The following is a 19,249-nucleotide window of genomic DNA, read 5'->3' on the forward strand; positions in this document are numbered from 1 at the left end:
ACTTCAGGTGTGACTTGTATAAACCTTGTGCAGTCCTGTTCCCTCCTGGCAATCCCAGCAGTTTTCATGGGTGAGACCAGTGCCTGGTGGTGTAGAGAATTTGGGAGTGCTGATATTTGGTGACGGGTGGGGCCTTGACCTATCTGGGAAGAAGGAAATGTGTGGTCTGGTCCAGGATGGCATTGCTGTCACTGCTGAGTACTTGCATATTATGAAGGAATATTGGAACACCAAGTGAATAACAGTAAAATTCAGTCTGGTAAGATTTATTGGAGGATTTAAGATGATACCAGATTAACATATTCATAGGGTTTTAGGAGCTGCTTGGGTATTAAGAGTTACCTTTTAATCTGAAAACTTAGCTAGGGTCTGATGTCTCTTCTGTGATAATGATTCAGTCTGTCTTTATAAGAGGTTGAATTTCTTTACATGATGTTTTCAGACTGAGGGATGAAAAGAGGGAAAATGGCCCTTAATTTTAACAAGTTCCCATTTGGTTTAACAGCTGCTGTGAGGTCTGCCTTGTCTTTTCGGCTGTATTTGCCACTTTGGCAGTGTGTTTCTGGCTGTTGGAGTCATACAGAGTTTTAATGAAGTGCAACACTTTTCTTTTTCTTTTCCCCACGGCTGTTATTTGTCATTTGATAAAACTCTGCCTTGTGAGAGTTTTATTCCTAAATAAATGATAAAAGGACAGCTAGTATCAGAAGGCATTGCTGGCATGAGAGTTTCTGCTTTGTTGCCAACATAGGAGAATCCATTACTCTCCTTTTAAAGGATGTGTTGTGTGGCTGAATTTGGGAAAGACTTTCAGCTCCTGAGGGAACCAAAGTCGACTTCTTCCCCTGTTCTGCCCTTTGGTGCTGTCCTGTCCTAGTTAGCAGTTACACTCCACGCCCTGCGCTCCCAGTGCCAAGACACTGACTTCTGGCAATCACTACGGGTTTGTTTTTCATTGTGGTGCAGTAAATGCTGTTTGTTTCTCCACTGTGCTCCCAAATGAAGGCTGTGAGACGTGCTGAGTCAGCAGACGTGGACCTGTGCTCCTTGGGGTTCACCTTCCCCCCTTGGAGTGGGGGATAGGGTGGTCAGAGCTGGGTGATGTGATAGCCTGTGCACAGTGTGTCTCTGGGGAGGCTCTTGGGTGGTTCAGGCTGAAGAGTTTGCTGCAAGATCTGGGCTCTGTTATTTTGTGTAAATCTCTTACTGAAGCTGCAAATCCTGGTTCCTGCTAGCTCTGATGTTACAAATAACCTCCTGATTCCTTGGAGTATATGCAGATCTTGACTGAGCTGTTTGAGTGTTAGACACTTCACGGGGTTGTGCAAGGGTGGTCCTGCCAGGCTGAAGGTGACTCCCATGCTCTCAGAGCTGCCTAAATGAATGTACAGCCCATGGTGTACTCCCATGCCTGACGGGGGAATACACACCATAGCACACCATAGCACACCATGCTGCCAGCTCTGCTTGGGAAGCAGAGAGTGTTTGCTGGACTCCACTTGCTAATGTGCAAAGCTCTCATCCATTGCCAGCAATGTGCCAAGGAAATTTTTTGACAGAATCTCTGCAAACATCTTTGTAGTTCATGCTAAGCTTGTCTTGCATCTCCCTGTCCTCTCTGTGTGCTTCTAGTTACTTGCCTTTGGGGCTCCCTGTGAAGGGGAAGGTGGACAACATGCTGAGAGTTTTCATTGCCTAGCTTAATACTTCTGTGTTACACTGCCAAGGACTTGGAACTCTCATCCTTTCTAACCCTGCCAAATCAGCCCCATCTCAGGAAGGTATTTTTAATGATATGTGATATTCCAACTACCCTTAAGATTTCACTATGATTTATGACATCAGTGATTGTGACAAGCATTTCTCACTAGAAGACTCTATATTCAGCCCATGCTTTGTTTCATCCTTAAATCTTCTCTTCATTTGGAGTTAGTTCATAAACAAAATTACTTTATTGATGACAGATAGCAACATGGGATTTCAGCAATTAAATGAAAAATAGCAGGGAATCCTGCTAAGGAGAGGAAATGGAGGGTCACAAATGGCTCTGAAGAGACTTGAAGGCAGGAATTAATATCTTATGCTTAATGAATGACAGCTCTTTAAAAAATACTGTTGTTAGATAAAGCAATATAGGACTGGAGAAGAGAGCTTTTCAGAAACTGCATAGAGAAAAAGAGGTTTTTCTTTTAGAAATTTAGGAATCTTGACCATTTCTCTTGTCTTTGGAGAGGAAGGCAAATGAAAGTGTGACCCCTAAAACTGATAAAAATTCAAACACTTCAGGAGCAAAAGGCAGTGTGAAAAGCCATAGCTCTTCCTCTATTTTTTTCCCTGCCTGGGGGGAGATCTCACACTGTCTGAAGGTGCTGTTCAGTTATTCCTTTGTTTCTGAGATTACTCAACCAGCACATGCCTAAACCCCTTTTTTGTAGGAGGCAGGGTAGAATGTAGCTTGGATTTGAATAAGGGCAATATATATGTAGAAGTCATAGAGTCATAGATTCATCAGGGTTGGAAAAGACGTCTAAGAGAATCAAGTCCAACCATTAACCCAGCACTGCCATGCTCTTGGCTAAACCATGTCCACAGCTGCCACATTCACACTTTTTTTGAATGCTTCAAGGGATGGTGATTCCACCACTTCTCTAGGCAGCCTGTTCCAAGTGAAGAAATGCTCCTTCTTGTCAGTAATTTTTAGGAGGAGATGCTCTTACTGAGGGGGATGGTCAGCTGACCTTGCAGGGTCCCTTCCACTCTGTTGTTGCTGATGGGTTTCATAGTCAAACCCTTGGTTATACAAACACTGAAGGGGGGAGCAGAGTCTCCCTTAACAACCACCAATTGACTTAAAAGGCCCACTTAGGGTTAACATTTAAAGGGTTGCATGCAGCCCTCTCCAAGCCTCCCTGGTTCCTGATGGGAGTCAAGTTACATTTTACCACTTTCATATATGGTGGTGTGGATGTTAAGTAGCTTCAGAGAGAAGAAATCTCTTTGATTTATTTCTTGCTGAGAAAAGTTCAAAAAGTTCATTAGAGGGAAAAAGGGAAACGGGGAGAAAAGTTTTAAGGGGACACTGAAAGCACCATCACTTGATGGCGATTATACAACTCTAAAAGTAGGCCTGCCCTTATCACTGCAGATGAGAAAGTAGGACTCGGGTATTTCAGGATTAGGCAATTGAGCTAAGTACGTCAGAGTTTCTTTGGCTTATGTGGCTGGCCTTTTTTCAGCATCTTTTATTCTTTCTGTGCTTTTTTTTCTTTTTTTTTTTTTTTTTTTGAGGGCAAAACATTGTGTGGGAGCAGGATGCAGTGATGCTCTTGTATTGGAAGCTGTTGATAGCAGAAGTGTCTGCCAGCCTCATCAATTATTATCCACAAGTGTGAGATCTGCCTTTGAACGTATGTATTGCTGCCTACAAGTCTGACTTCTGACTTCAAGATGTTCCTCCAGTCACTGAGGTGTCACAGTCCCATGGAGTCTTATTCACCTTCAAGCCAGATGGATATTATCCACCATTAGACTCCCACTGAGCTCAGTGTTAGAGCACACCCCCTTGAACCATTTGTTCACACAGATTCATGTTGGAACATGTTTACTGTGTACTTTAATGCAAAAACGTATTATCTCTTTTAATAGACCCACACATTGCACCTCAAAGATAAGTAAGTTTAATAAGTCCTTAGGAATAAAACAGAAGCAGATGCCAATGAATTTGCCAATACATTTGGGACTCCCTAGTCCAAGTTTCTCATGTGATTGATCATTCTTGTTGCTCTTTCTCCACCCAACCTTGACACAAGTCCTGTAAACCCTGTGGAACATCTGGAGTGAAGCTTTTGACGGTGTTCTGGGAAACACTGATTTTTGGACTCCTTTCTGGGAAAAGGAGGGCATGAGAGCATTTTTTTCCCCTGCCAGTATCATTATTGCTCTTGCTGAATCAACTTTAACTGTTTGCATTGGTCTTTTGCCGATGTAATTGTATCAGTGTCCCTAAAGTGTTTGCAGGTGAAAGTAACTCTCCACGGGATTAGTAGTCCAATGGGATTAGTAAATAGTTATGAATTGACCAGGAGTTCCAGAACAGATTTTCTTTTACTTTCTATGCTTCTATTTGCATGAAGTACTTCTCTCACAGTTCACATAGTCTTGACGAAGCCATCAAACCTTGGGGTCTCTTTCTTTGCTCATCCATAATGTAAGGAGTATTACTCCTCTTCCTAGCAAATTGTGAAGCTCAACCTCAGGTAGCTCAAACTTTTTCCTTGCTATAGGGCTGGATGCTGGGTTTGGAGGACTAACTATGGACAGGAATGTAAGTAGTTCCCAGTCATTTCCTGTCCCTCATGGCAGTGTTTCTCTTCCAGCCTCATCCTCGCTGCATGTGCATACTGTGGCTGTACCTGCCTCATTACCAATTTTAGTGTGAGAACACAGGAGAAACACATGTGGGCTGTATGGAATTCTGTGATCTAAATCTACCCCATGGGAGTTTTTTTGTATAACCTGCTTTTGTAACACTGGCCACCAATTTTTTAAAAAAAGCACGTTAAGGCCATCAGAAGAAAAGCCTCACAATTGCAGCACAGCACTGTAAGGCATACCAGGACTGTGCTGTAGCCTACAACGAGATTATCACCTTGGAGATAATTTGGGTCCAAATTACCTTTCTTTTCCTAACTGTAGTTAGGAAACTCTGCTGTGCAGAAGTAGAATAAATATCTTACCATGATTATCACCCTGCTACTGCTCTAACACCCAAGCCTTCATTTAGGTAACCTCTAATCAGTTCAGTACTTAACTAGCAGTACTTAACAAAAGTTGAGCAGAGTGGGGCTGGTTTGTTACCAAGGCCATTTATGAGCAATCTGGTACATGCTCAGCATGTCTCCATTGACACCAGAGTGTGTTGGGCCCTGCCCATGAGTCATGGTCAGGGATGTCTTTGCTTGGCCAGTGAATTCCTCACCCCAAGCCCAAATCAAGGAGGGACCAGCTATGATTTAGGGAGGCATCCAGCCATTGACTGATCAGATCATAGGGTGCAAACTTGGTGCATGAGACAGGAAGACCCAAGTAGGTTAAGTCTGGGGAATATCCAAGGAGTGAGGATGGAGAGAAGCTGGTCTGCTTTCCTCCATTCCCTGCCAACCCTATTTTCAGCCTGTTTACTCAACACATTGTTTATAGCAAGAGGAAAAGGATGCTGTGCCGTTACATTGAGGACAGATTTAAGGCAAATCTAAGCTGTACAAAAAAGGACTGCTAAGGCACATGAAAGGCAGCTCTGTCAGGGCACACTGCAGTGTTCATTTGGCTATGAGCAAGGCAGCTTCCTGCTGTAGGCTGTGCATCCCACAGCTCTCTGCATGATGGCTCTCTTCCTTACATCCCTGCATTCCCCTTTCTTTGACACCTGCTTTCAAGACAGCTTTTCTTCATTAATAAACCTAATATTTGCCCTGTAATACTCTTAAGAAAAGTGCAGACTGGTACAACTTAAATTTCATGTCTTTCTAGACAGCTTGCAGGGGTAGCAGATTGACAAGCCCACTTGTGCTGCATTCATTTCAGACTGGCCCTACCTATGTGAGATCAGATTCTGGTTCAAGGAATGGCATTTGTTTACCCTCTTCAGAACAGATGAGAAAAGAATTTCAGCCAAATAATCTGTATGGTATGGACTAATCTGTCTTGGCAATGGAGAACTGAAATTCATTAAGTTCCTGAGGAGGCAAGATCAGCTAGGCAGGGAAACAGCCTCCAGAACAACCCAGAGTGGGGAAGGCAGATCACCTTCTCTGGCATGTGAGCCCATCTCTGCCTCCCCGAGGTGAGGATGCTCAGAGCACAGCTGCTCTGTCTTAGTATCTGTACCCAGAGTAACTGTTCTTAGCTCAAGCTCTTCTGTTACTATTCCTCTAATTATTGATTTAGGCTTAGTTATTTCATATTTTGATTACCTTTTTGGTCTAAAAATTACCTCTATCTTTGTACAGCAAGTGACTTTGTATGTTAGTCTCTTGCTCTTGTTGGACAGAGTGCTAGAGGAGATACTGATGCCAGGATCAGTACGTGTTAGAGGTCAGTTAGATCAGTCTGTTAGAGGCTGGATTTGGGGCAGCATACTGTGTTGTGCTGGTCTGTGTCCAGACTGAGCTTTTTCCTTATGCACTAGGCTCGACTTGCTCTCCTCTGAAGTTGGGTTCTGTACAACGCTACTTTGTTTCAAGTCTGAATTTTTGAAAAGGTTATTAAGGTCTACCTTGAAAATGGCATCTGAGTTTGGTATCATGGAACCTGTGTGTGTACACAAACAACCCTCATAAAGCGGCCTTTAACACCTCCTGGGAAAGCCGGCTGCTTGGAGTCTCCCCCTCTTTGCCTTGGACAGTCCTCACCTCACACAACTCCTTCAGTCCATCCTAAGGCTTAATCAACAGACTTACCACAGCCTGCCTCTAACAGACTTGAACAAGATTTGGTCGAGAATGAATTAAAGGCTAAATGGCCTTCACTGATAGAAACATTTTTGTCTGGTAACTTTTTTTTTAGTAGGTTCATCATTTCTATATACAATTAAAAAGAGTTACAAGGAAAAAACCCACCTCCTGTTCCCACCAACTAAGCAGAAAAGGCTGGGACTAGGGAGACTGATCCCTGGGATGGCAAGGCTGGGATGTCAAGCTGTTAATTGTGGCAGGGTAACATCTGCTCCTTTTGAGTGGATGTCCGTGGGTGTAGTGGCTGGTGCCCGTCACCAAGGTTTAGTCAACAAACCATGCTGGTGAGGCACAGGGAGGAGAAGGAGCAGCTCCTGGGCTCAGCTGTGGTGGCTCAGCAGGGCTCTCCAGGGCAGTCAGACAGGATTTTTATCAATAAAATCAGCTGTGTGTTCACATCCGACTGTACACTCTGCCTGACAGCTGCCTAGGAATCGGTTGCTTGCACACAGCCCCTTTCCAGGCCAGGAACACACTTTGACCAGCAACAATTGCAAAAGAGCATTATTAAGTCTATTAAGCCTGAGTTCACAGATTTTTTTCTAGAATAGTAACAGATGGCAAATGGTGGCAGTACAGCTGCTGGGACCTGGAGAGGATGGATGTTGGTTTGTCATTTCAATGGATGCTGGCAATAATAATGTTTTGTGTTTATACAGGGCCTTTCCTCTTTCAGGGCACTTTACAAACCAGGTGAGAAATAATGGGCTTGGAATTAATGTGGGCTGGTAAAGCTTGCCCCTGTGCCCATGTGGCCAGTATGGGAGGGTAAACATAGGGGCATTGGCCTGCACTCCCTACACAGCCTGGATGTGAATTAGGTGATTTCTTAAAATCACATAGAGCCACTCAGCAGGGATTTCAGGCAGAAGGAGACAGCTGGAATTCAGAGGGTGACACTGGTATCTGAGGTGTCAAGTGTGAGTTTAGGTACCTGGACTCACTCTCCTTTGGCTGCATGGGGTTTTGTTTAGACTCTTCCCAGAGACCACTGTCTCCCAAGAGAAGCTGCCTTAAGGAGTAGGTGTCCATCAGCCATGGTGTCCTTGCAGAGTCAGACACTGCAGCCAGTGCCATGCAGGCTCAGCTGGTGCTGACAGAGGTGCTGAGGCTTCCTCTTGCTCGGTGCAAATTGGAGGGTTGTCCCAAGGGCCTCCTGCCTCCGACACTTGCTCTCCATCAGCCTTGCTGCGATTTGCTGTGAAGGCAGGAGGTGTTTCCAGGCCCATCTTTAGTCCAAGAATTTGGAAGTGATACAGGGAAGAACCAAGATTTTAAGTGGATTGGCTCTCTATCTCACAGCTTTAGTGCAGGCGATGAGTTCGGTGGATAAAACAGTGAAATGTCAGGAGTCTGGAACCCATAACCAGAAGGGGCACTTTTTAGCACTTTTTTTGTATTTATTAAGAGCTGGATCAAGACCACCACTTATTCCTCCTCCATTACTAGCAGATTCAGTGGTCATAGTTGCATCCAGGAAAAACATCACACTAACAAGAGCTAAGTTTAGAAATCCAGAAGAATTGCAGCATTGTGGTTTTCCCTCATGAAAAGGGTCAGAATTTCCAGGAAAACACAGGAAGAAGTCATTAAAAGGCACTTAACTGAACAGAAAACAGTATTTTTAGAAATTTGAAAATTTTTGGAGGTAGGTAAAATGTCAACTTTACATTGTTTCCCCTTTCTTTATACTGTGTTCAGATCATCTTTTCAGGAAGGTTTGCCTAAGCTGAGCAGGACATGTTAGGATTAATGGGGAATAATGGGGAAACTTGCCAAACAGTGTTTCTCTGGGATGGTCTAAGAACTTCTTTTTGTTTATAAAATATCTGGAACTCTGAAAATGGGGAAGTTGCTCTGCACTGGTACAGAAGAGGGCTGACCACTTTTTAAGGGTTCAGAAGAAGATGTAATTAAAATACTTTTTATTCATTCAAGAGTGAATGTCCAGCTACCATCTGCGTCACAGCCAGAGAAAAATCCTCCCCTTTACATTGTTTTCACTGTAAGGGTAACTGATATAAGGAAAGATATGAAATCATGTGAACAGGGCTGGTCTCTAATTTCCAACCCATTTCCCCAGACCTCTGAGCTCAGCCAGGACTGTGAATCTCATTGGCCTTAGCCAGAGGAAAGTTATGAATCTCTGGGGTGTGAGCACTGCCAACTCATGCCCTTCGCTGCATTCAATCAGAGCAGCTGAAGGCATGGCTCAAATATGGTTTTGGCAGCAATACAATTAAAAGGTCATGACCTAAAGTAAGTGTAAAATTCAGTAATCCAGTCCTTCACCTGGCAATGTAAGCAATTCTTTAGCCATCAGCCGAAAGAATATGTGGTGCATAACAAAATAAATGTAATTGAAACAGGGGGGAGGGCTGGTCCTTTCTTCTCTGGTAAATACTGGGAGGTTTTTCTCCTCCTCCTGGAAGCAAGTCTCTCTCGCAGGTCCAGAGGGAAAGGCAGCTTTCACAGCTGGAGCGAGGTACTGATGAGAAGGCTCATGTAACTGATGGTCGTGGCTCCAAAATGATGCCAAAGCACCTGGTCAAGGAAGATAGAGGAGGAGGAGGAGAGTTCCTTCTGCAGACTGCCTCCTGCACTGCCTTGGCCATGCTCCTGTGCATCTACAGGGCTGGCACAAGGCAGGGAGCAACTCTAAGTGCCCACAGTTTTCCCATGGGGAATGATGCCAACAAACAAGGTAATGGTAGCCCAGCACATGCTGCTGTTCTTTGTCTTCACGGTTGTGCCAAGAGATCTCAAAGGACTATTTTCAGGAAAAAGTTAAATTATTCTGGAGTTTTACGCATTTTTTAGGACCTTGATGATGTCCTTAAATTGGATATTTCTGTGTTCTCTAACCTTATGTCCTAAGAGTACTATGGGTTGGCGATACCTCCTGTCCTTTGTGTTATTACCCTCTGTATCATTTTGTGCAGCACTGTCAGGATTTGAGAGCAGCTGGCAGCCCAACTGCACTGTCTGTTTAACTGCAGGAAACCACGCTTTATCCCCCTCTGAATCCTAATGGAGTAATGATAACAGATAATTAATTGAATGCCTTTTCCTTTCTTTTGTTTATTCCTCTCTTTGAAAGGACTCCCTAAATACACAAATAAAATCCTCAATTAAAATTTATGGATTAATGAATTGAACAACAAATATTTTTTTTTCCCCCCTATTGCCTGTATCTCAGGGAGAGTTTCTCCAGTTTTCACTTGTGCTCCCCTGTCAAACATTTTCAGTTGTCAAAATGAGTAAGTACATGCTGGGCTGTCATGTGGGCATGTCAGATGTATTAGTGCTTATCAGAACGGTGGAAAGAGATGGCAGTTAACAGTCTGGGATTCCTCCTGTGCCATTGTCTGTGGTGTTCACAGTGCCCTGGAATCCGGGAGCTTGCATGGAGCAGTGCCATAGGTCATGGTCCCCAACAGAAGGATGGTTCTTAATGTGCTTTGGTGGGGTAAATATTGTCTACCCCAGAAATGACCCTTTAGAGTTGGTGATCTAAGAAATGCTTGTCAGAGCAAGGGCTGCAGGATCAGCATCCCCCAACACCAGGGCGTTGTTACCCATTTAAACTGCAGCAGTACATGATCAATATGATTGCACGTGGTCAATGGTATCTTTATGTTATAAAAGGAAGAAAATTGATCGGAAAGTGTTTTCTATGAACTGCCACTTAGTTTGCAGAACACACTTCAGATCTGTAGGCTGGAGGTTAGTGACACACAAGCAATCACACAGCAAAGTGGCAGGTAAAAACAAACAGGAAAAGGAGACTATCAGAGGTAATAAAGAGTCTTGTTGCATGCTGAATAAAGCTCTTTATGACTTTTATCTTTTCGCTTGGGGCAAACAGTACATTTTGTTTCTGCTTTGCAGTGAGCATAAGCTTTGGAGGGTTAAACGGAGAGTATTAGATTATGATAAGTGGTCATCAGAGGCTTGCTTTACAGTCATTGCCTGTTAAATTGTTTACTGAACCTCATTATATATATATCTCTGTGAGGTTGACGTGTGTCTTACTTCCAGTTTATCTGGGACACATGCGTCTGTTGACTTTTTCATAAAACCTGAATGAACAAACATAAAGTTTAAGATTCTATTTATTGTAAGCTGTGGCTTGTCATTATGATAGTAAAAAGTCACTGCAAACATACCAGTCACACCAATAAACTTTTAGCATTATGTCATTGTGTATCTTAGCACCTTTTCCTCAATGTAGGTTTTTAGACTTGCTTTTCTGCAGCTGTCAGTTATTCTGGCAGCAGCTGGACAGATGCCAGGGTCTGATGTCACTGCTGGGAAGAGGTTGGAGCAGCAAGGTGACTGGTCATGCAGTGAGTCCCCTGGCACTCATGTCCATTGTGCTCATGGGTCAGCTTCTCACTTGCCACCTTTGAGGCTGTTGTATGTGGTTTTGTTTGCCTCAAAATGCCGTGCTGGGCACTGTCTATTTGGACTCAAATCCCTGCACAGTGGCTGGGAGGAAGGGGCAGCCTGGACAGCAGGCTCAGTTGGAGCTGGACTGTGCCAGCTAGCAGAAGTTGATCCACACAACTGTATTTCTGGTGCAAATACTGTCATTCAGGACAATTCAGTTTCAGCGTTGGCTTTACAAAATAACAGTACTGACTTCAGGTTGCATTGAGCATCTCTGTCTTGTTCACCTGAAGGAAGCAGTTCTGTAGCTGTGTAATACTTCAGCAAAGAATGTGAATGTGAGAGAGCTTTATATGGATAACAGAGAAAAAAGAGGTTTGGGTGCTTGCTTTGGACGTTTTGAGATGTAGAAAAAGATACAATTTTCGTAAAAATATTTTACCTCCCTCCTCCTCCCTCCTTGCCTTTTACCCTCTCCTGTAGGTTCAGGATACCTAAACCACAGCCTGTAAAGGACAGCCCACAGCTGCTGTGTGGGAACAGTAGGGAGAGGCTGGATCTCTAGGACTGGAATTTGAGCACCAGGGGATTTCCAACAACCTCTTGAGGCAGGCAGGGCCAGTGACCCTGCTGTTTCTACAGCGGTGCTCAGTTAATCTCTGTGGAACAGTACCACAGAATGAAAGTCAGGTGCTGTTGGGGCAGCCTGCCAGTGAAGAGCTTTACGTATGTGGTTTATTGATTTGCAGAATTCATTGAGGTATTTCCACATTTCTTAGAACCAGGGCTTGACAATAAGTCCTCATATAAACTGTGTCATTGGATAATCCAGGCAAAATGAGAGGCAGGGCCAGGGAACTGCTGGAGTACAGGAGCAGAGTTAGAATGAACAGAAATAGATTTATGGGAGGGAGAGGGGGAGCTCAAAGACAGGAATACTAGGGTAGAAGATGTTCTGGGATAAATTCCCACTTGTATTATTTGCACATGTCTATAATCTGCTCAAGCAACTAGGCTTCAGGTTGTTTTGGGGTGGGGGTTTTTTTCCAAACAATTGTGGATTACACTGTGAACAGTGTATTGTACCTCTATAACCTAAGCTGTGAGTTGGACTTCTGTAATATAAAAGGATTTATAGTTTCTCTGAAAATGTAGCCAAGTCTGTATTACCAGTATCCATGTGTTAGACATGCTTTTCTCCACCATCCCTCCCTCTTTATGTGTTACTCCATAACTGGGGGATGGAGCACAGTGGCACACAAACCAGTTTATACTAAGTAGAAGTTAAAAAAGGAACGGAAAATGTGAAAGCTAATAAGGAAATACAGTCACATGCCAATAAAGATAAAAAGATACATCTGAAAATAGTGTCACAGAAGCAGATAAATTTAAGTTGGAGATAAAGTCCTGATGGTATTATTTATGGGCAAGACTCTTTTGTTTTATCATGGAAAAATGTAAAAAAAGCAGTGATGAAGATCATGTATCCAGTAGGATACTGGTCTTTACCTTCCCTAAAAGACACATTAGATGGCTTAATATTCTGCAGTGTCTTTGGGAATGAGGGTCTCATCTCATCCTCTGGAGGGAAAGACATGAGCTATTTGCCACAGAGCTCGGCACACAGTGGTCTCACAGCAAACCAGGGATTGTGAGGCTGAAGCAATGTTTAACCCAAGTTACTCCTATTTTAATAATTAGCCAATAGCACAGAGCATCAGTGCATGGCCTGGGAACCTGTGCATGGTGGCTGGTGGTGCCACCTTGGCCATACTGGGCTGATCCCCAAGCAGGAGGGACACCCCAGGGGTATTTGACAGGGTTGCTGTGAAGGATGCCCATGGCAACAGCTTTCCCACCAGGCACTCCAAGCCCTTTGTTATGGGCAAAGCCAGCCCCTGGGGACATGGGGTGCAGGCCAGGGCCCATCTTTCTCCCAGTGGACCGGTCACAGACGAGCACCATTAGAAAACTGAAATCTTTTGTTAAGATTTGATTAGAATTTTAATTATTTTTAATTATTATTATTTCATTATTTTTTAATTAAGATTAAATGTCTTAAGATTAAGGGGCCTTTGTGGCCCATGAGGTTTATGGGGCCTATGGGGTCTATGGTGCTGCTCATGTGCTCGCTGTGGGCCAGGAAATGATCTCCTCTTGTCAACCTGAAAGGAGAGAGAGGGATTTGTAGAGGCTGCCTGGCTCCCACCAGCCAACACCTGCTGGGACAAGGATGCGGGAGATGATGGGGCTGCAGAGGTGGGGTGCACAGAGAGCCTCATCCTCCTGTTCCCTGCCATTCTTGGCTCTCACTGTCTCCTTTTCCTGCTTTTGGGGCTCCAGCCCATGGCAGGCCCAGCAGCTCAGCTGCCTGCACTGGCTGTGGTGCTGCCTGGCAGCAGGACATGACCAGGACAGGACTTGTGCCACCACGGCCTCTGTCCCTGGGCCCCCTTGTCCTAGCTGGGATGGCTGCCAGTGCTTCTCCAGTTCTGTGTGCAGGAATGCCACGATGGCCTGTCCCCACGGAGGGCTGAAGCCTGACCCTGGCTGCCCTGAGGCTGCTGCTGGTCCATGTGCAGGGAAAAGGAGAAGGAGCTGTGGGAGGTGTGGAATGGAGGTGGCAGCCTTGTCACAGTGCCAGTGAACCTGACCCTGTCCCTCAGCTGGAGCCTCCTCTTGCATATTCTGCTTTGGTGGCATGCAGTGTGCCACCTCTTTTCAGTACTCAGTCATTAAGAATGCACTGATTTTCAGGACTGACCTTCCAGTGTCTGTTATATGGGTCTGACCTTCCCATTCATCTCACCAGAAGAAAATTATGAAGTTGAGCGCTTCCCAAATAAAATGGAAGATGGTTTTCTTTCTGTGAAATAGTACTGAGTGAACCTTTCTGACCATATTTTCAGGCACCTAGCACCCTGCCTGTGCCATAGATGTGCCAGCTGACAGGGGAGCTGAGGCTGCAAGGTGAAAGCCTGGGGCAGAGGAGGGCAAGTTTGCTCCCCACATGGAAGAGATTATTCTTCTCTTGATAAAACCATCTCATTTTCTCCCCGCTGGAGCAACATGCAATGAAGTCGTGTCAAAACAGTACACATAATACTGTGCTCTTGGATTGAATCCAAACTGTGAAGAGCATCCTGTGAATATTATTTTTATAGATTTTTTCCTTTATATTTTTTACTTCCACACAACTATTCAAGTTAGTGAAGAAAGACTGGTGGAGACTGCTTATTTATCCCAGCAGCTGGCAGTGATGTGAGACTAATAATTTTCCCTATGATTTTACTAAGCTTTGGATTAAATCCACTGATGTGCTGTCTTAACTAGGAAATACTCAGCTTTGTTCTGTTTTGCCTGATTCAGAACTGGGTGCTGAATGTGACTCTCATCCCCAGCAAAGGCAGAGACGTGCTCTCCAGCTGCGTGTGTATTTAAACGTGTATCCCAGTGAAGAGTTGTGGTCCTATCAGTTGAGTCTGTCTCCAGGCGTCCTCTGGAAGTCTCCTAAATTGGGTTGCTGATACCTCTCTGTTTCTCTGCCTTGAAAATGGTTTTGGAAAAACTTTCCAAAATGAAATCCTGGTGCTGGGGACGCATTTTGTTGAAGTGCATATTTTTGATAGAATGAATAAAATTGGTTCAGAAGAGCGTTCCATCTCTGTGGCGCCTGCACCATCACAGCTTAGAACCAGTGGTTCTGCCCTTGAGAGTGGCACAAATGGAGTTATTTACATAGGGACCAGCTTTGGTGACCGCATTTTATAGAGCTCTCAGTAAGTTATTAAATCAGCAAGAAAGCAGCACTGAGGCCCAGCAACCAAAGAAGCTGTGTGCTCTGGTAAACCTCTCTATGTAAAATTTCTCTCTGAAAAGATTTCAGCACTCCACATGACCTCCACTAATACTTATTTTTAAGTGACACTGTGTCAGCTGCCTCAGCTCCACAGTGCCGGGGGCTGTTCCCAAGTCTGGACTGTTTTCCGGTCAGCATGCAGTGGCCTGATATGAACTGTTGACTTGTCCTGATGGTTTTTGTTGGCACAAACATAGCAATGAGCCAACTGCAATGGCAATGGGACCGTGCTTTCCGACAGCCCTTGGGTGTGTTTTCCAAGTCCTAAAGCCACTGACCTGGCTGAACTGAGATTTGAGAGTCCTTTCATGGATACTACAGAAAAATACCTCTTTTTAGTGATTTTTTAAAAAATATATGTATTCTAGTAGACAGCAGGATAGGAGGGTTTGAAGAGGAAGTGCAGGTGTGAACAGTTGTCTGGGATGTTGCCTGTATCACATAAGGGCAGAGGTGTTAACACCTTAAATGTGTTACACATAGCCTCTACTGTATATATACACTCTCTCTATATATATTTATATAGATCTACTATCTAGTAATGTTTTCCTTTACACCACTGCGGATACACCTCAAAGTAGCAGAGTTTGGTAAACCACTACTTTTTCTAGTGTGCTGCCCTAGGGTTTCAAGTTCCAAAAGGAGACTAGAGTGAAGCCCATGAGAAGAGTTAGGCCTAAAGAGGAGTTCTGAGTTGCAAGTTGTCTATCTGGACGTATGTTAACCTCTCGTGGTCTCTTTTTCTTTTCTGTAGGCAACATCTTTGTCGTCAGTTTGTCCGTCGCAGACCTTGTGGTTGCAGTTTATCCATACCCTCTGATCTTGAGTGCCATCTTCCATAATGGATGGACCATGGGAAATGTCCACTGCCAGATAAGCGGGTTCCTGATGGGCTTAAGTGTCATCGGGTCCATTTTCAACATCACGGCGATCGCAATCAACCGCTATTGCTACATCTGCCACAGCCTTCGGTACGACAAGCTCTTCAACCTGAAGAACACCTGCTGCTATCTCTGCCTGACCTGGATACTCACGGTGGTGGCCATTGTGCCAAACTTCTTTGTTGGTTCCTTGCAGTATGACCCCCGGATTTACTCCTGCACCTTTGCCCAGACGGTGAGTACGTCCTACACCATCACAGTGGTGGTCGTTCACTTCATCGTCCCGCTGTCCGTCGTGACGTTTTGCTACCTACGGATCTGGATTTTAGTGATTCAGGTCAAACACCGGGTGAGACAAGACTGCAAGCAGAAGCTCAGAGCAGCTGACATCCGGAACTTCTTGACTATGTTTGTGGTTTTTGTCCTTTTTGCTGTGTGCTGGGGACCATTAAACTTTATTGGCCTTGCCGTTTCCATTAATCCTTCAAAAGTGCAGCCACACATTCCAGAATGGCTTTTTGTCCTGAGCTATTTTATGGCCTATTTCAACAGCTGCCTCAATGCTGTGATCTATGGGCTTCTTAACCAGAATTTTAGGAAGGAGTACAAAAGGATATTGCTGACACTGTGGACTCCCAGGTTGCTGTTCATCGACGTGTCCAAGGGCGGGACAGAAGGGATGAAAAGCAAGCATTCTCCAGCCATAACAACCAACAACAACCACGCTGAAATACACTTATGAGTCAGGACATACTATTTATTCTGGATTACAATTGTATATATAGTATATAAGAGCCTTTCTAGCTGTGTGCATTGCACAGCTGGTGTTGCCTGGCCCCTCGTGCAAGGAAGGAGTCTGCTACCTTTCATGCTTAGCTTCCTGCTGCAGCATCAAGGCTTCGAGTGAGGAATGTCAGAATGGAAAGGACTGATTTTTTTTTCATGTGCCGTCTTTCACTGTGTGCCTCATTAATAGGTTTGGTTGCTTTTGCCACAAGCATGCCAATACCCCAAAAGGGAAGCGTTCAGAGTGCATGGAGAAATGCAGTTATGCTTGAAATGCAACCTTCAGGAGACAGCAAAATTGCCATTTATTACACGTAAACCTTTCTCCCCTCCCTCTGAATTCTATTTTTCTAGCATTAGCTTAACCCATACTATATAAACTGAAGTTTAAACTGCATGGCTTTTTACCTTTTAGTTAGGTAAAGGCTGTATTAGCCAGCAGGCATACGTATGGGCCTGGTGACTTCCACTGTGTGTGCGCGTTCACTTCCCTTTTTCTTTCCTCTTAAGATTTAGAAGCAAGCCTGGACTAGATGTGAGGCAGGCAGAATCCAGACCAGTGAGTGTCTGATGCACTCATTTTAATTGAATATCTACAAATATTAAGTACCCTTGCACTCTCCTTCCCAGGCCATGAGTAAGAATACAACGTATGACATAATCTAATTGCAGGAAGATACTTGGAGCCTGATTCTAATTTAGGCAGTATCCTGTCATAGCCAGCATTCATTCCAAATGTCTCTTACAAGTCACTGCTACATGAACATCATAAAAAAAAAAAAAAGAACATAGCAGAGTCCCATCTGTGTAATGCAGATGCTGGCTTTTAGGTTCCAGTACCATTTACACTTGGAGGAAAAGGGAGAAGGGGAAGGCAATGTTCCAAAAATCCTTGCTTTTGCCCACCACAGAACATGAATTTGCTGTGGGGAGAAAAAGTGGACTTTTTTTTTATTTTATTCATGTATAAAACTGTAATTAACGCATGGAACTGGGAGACAAAAGCTACTTAAGCATAATTATGCATCAATTCTGTTAAAGCCTGAAGTGTGCTATCTGTATGATTGGAAACAATGTCCTGAAGTGCTGGGGAGTCCACTATCATGTTAGAAACAAACACATGGGCAAAGATAAGGCTATTTCTTTAATGGAGCGTGTGTGATGGCAGCTCTCTGTAAATATGATGACTTCTTTGTTTTCTTAGTTTCATTGTGAATTCATCTCTTTATGCTTTTAAATATGTGGATCTTGCTTTGAAACTGTCCCATAAGATCAACAGGTAAAACTCCCCCTGGTGTAACTGTGCCTTCAGGCTAGCACACCTGACTTAGTGCAGGTGCACCGAGTGGCACAGTGGGGAGAGGAGCAGGTCTGAGCCCCCGGCGAGGACAGCAGGCAGCCCTGCCCCTGGTTGAAGACAGTGGTCTTTTCTCTTTGGTTCTAGTCAAAGCAGGACTAGTTCCCAGGGCTGAACCCTGAAACACTTGAGACCAGACTTTGCAGTATCATGTAGGCACCTGGAGATGGAGGCACGTAGGATTTCCCAAACCCCTGGCCGGGCTGTGTGCCTAATCCACAGTGAAGATAGCGAGCCATTTGTGCGTTGCTTGCTTAAAGCAACTTGCTGCTGAATGTTTGTTCTGCTGATTTTTGGGGGGAAGAGGAGTTGAGAGAAGTTAAGCCCCTTCAGTAAGTGGGCCAAGAAACTCTGCATGAGTTCTACAGTGTGCCTGCTGCCATGTGGGGTCTCTGCAGTACCAGGGGGGTCCCTGCATTTGTAGAGCGCCCTGGCACTTTATGAAGTTTCAAACTTGAACATCTCAGCCACTTCAGATGATTGTTGTTTTAAAATGCACTGCAGCCAGCCTCCCATAATAGGAATCAAACAGAGTTCTGTTTTGGCCTCTTAATATGCCTGAGCATGGCCAAATAAAGGTATTTTGACCCTCAGAAAAAAACATGGTCCGTTCGCCTTCCAGAAAAACCACCCTGGGTGAATTCACACCATTCCATGCAAGCAAAATCATTTGGAGTTAAACTAGGATAAGAAAAGCACTGAGGAATCCATAACTGCAGGGAGTGTTTGTCCTGTTTCGCCAGGGAGATGTCCTGTGTTCCATGACTAGTCTTCAAAGTCATTTGCAATTAGCCACGACAGTGTTAGTTAGACTCACATTAGCAAATAATTTGAGGCATCTAGCGCCAAGGGAAACGTACTCCTTTAAGACAATCATGAAGAATCTTGTGCATGTTTGCCAAATATCTCAGATACCCCAAAACTGGGGTTTCATCTTTATGGATCCTTGTCTTTTTAACTGAATGTTCAGTGAAGGCAATGTGGTTTGTTTTTTTTTTTTAATTTAAGCTTGTATTTGCACTATTTCTTATTCAGGCTCCGAAGTAACAGCCAGCAAGTATTTGAACCAAACCAAGTCCAAAGAGGTCCCAAACAGGCAAGCTGTGAGAGTCCCTGCTACACCTGGTAGGAAGGGGAGCAGCAGGAGGGTGGTAGGTCATCTCTCCAGGACTCACAGAGAGTCACTGAACCAAACTATGCAAAATGGTAGTGGAATCTGCTCATCTTCTGCTGTTGGGTCTGAGCCTAACTCCTGCCCAGGTCTCCACAGGGCACAGGCTCAGTCCCTGCTGTGCTGGGGTGGATCTGAGCAGCTCCCTGAACGTGCAGGCCCTGCTACCACTGCAGGGTGGGGATGAGTCTGTGATGGGCACTGTCCATCTGACAGCACAAAGAGCCCTGGCATGACCTGTTCAGAAGGGCTCTGGGTGGCCCAGTGAAGGTGCCCAGAGCTGGGCTGATG

At 44.5% G+C, this 19,249-nt stretch overlaps 1 protein-coding gene across 1 annotated transcript in view; it reads left to right on the forward strand.

Annotated features, from left to right (window-relative positions):
- LOC103766630 (melatonin receptor type 1C) overlaps positions 1-18,921 on the forward strand; it is a 42,846-nt gene extending 23,925 nt beyond the window's left edge. Inside the window, exon 3 of the mRNA XM_029959185.1 lies at positions 15,518-18,921. Coding sequence (XP_029815045.1) covers positions 15,518-16,386 — 869 coding nt within the window. The 3' untranslated portion in view covers positions 16,387-18,921. The remainder of the gene's footprint in view (positions 1-15,517) is intronic.
- The last annotated feature ends 328 nt before the right edge of the window (positions 18,922-19,249 follow it).

Source organism: Manacus vitellinus, unplaced genomic scaffold, assembly GCF_001715985.3.
Source record: "Manacus vitellinus isolate BGI_N305 unplaced genomic scaffold, ASM171598v3 scaffold_19_pilon, whole genome shotgun sequence".
In the NCBI taxonomy this organism is placed as follows: Eukaryota; Metazoa; Chordata; class Aves; order Passeriformes; family Pipridae; genus Manacus; species Manacus vitellinus.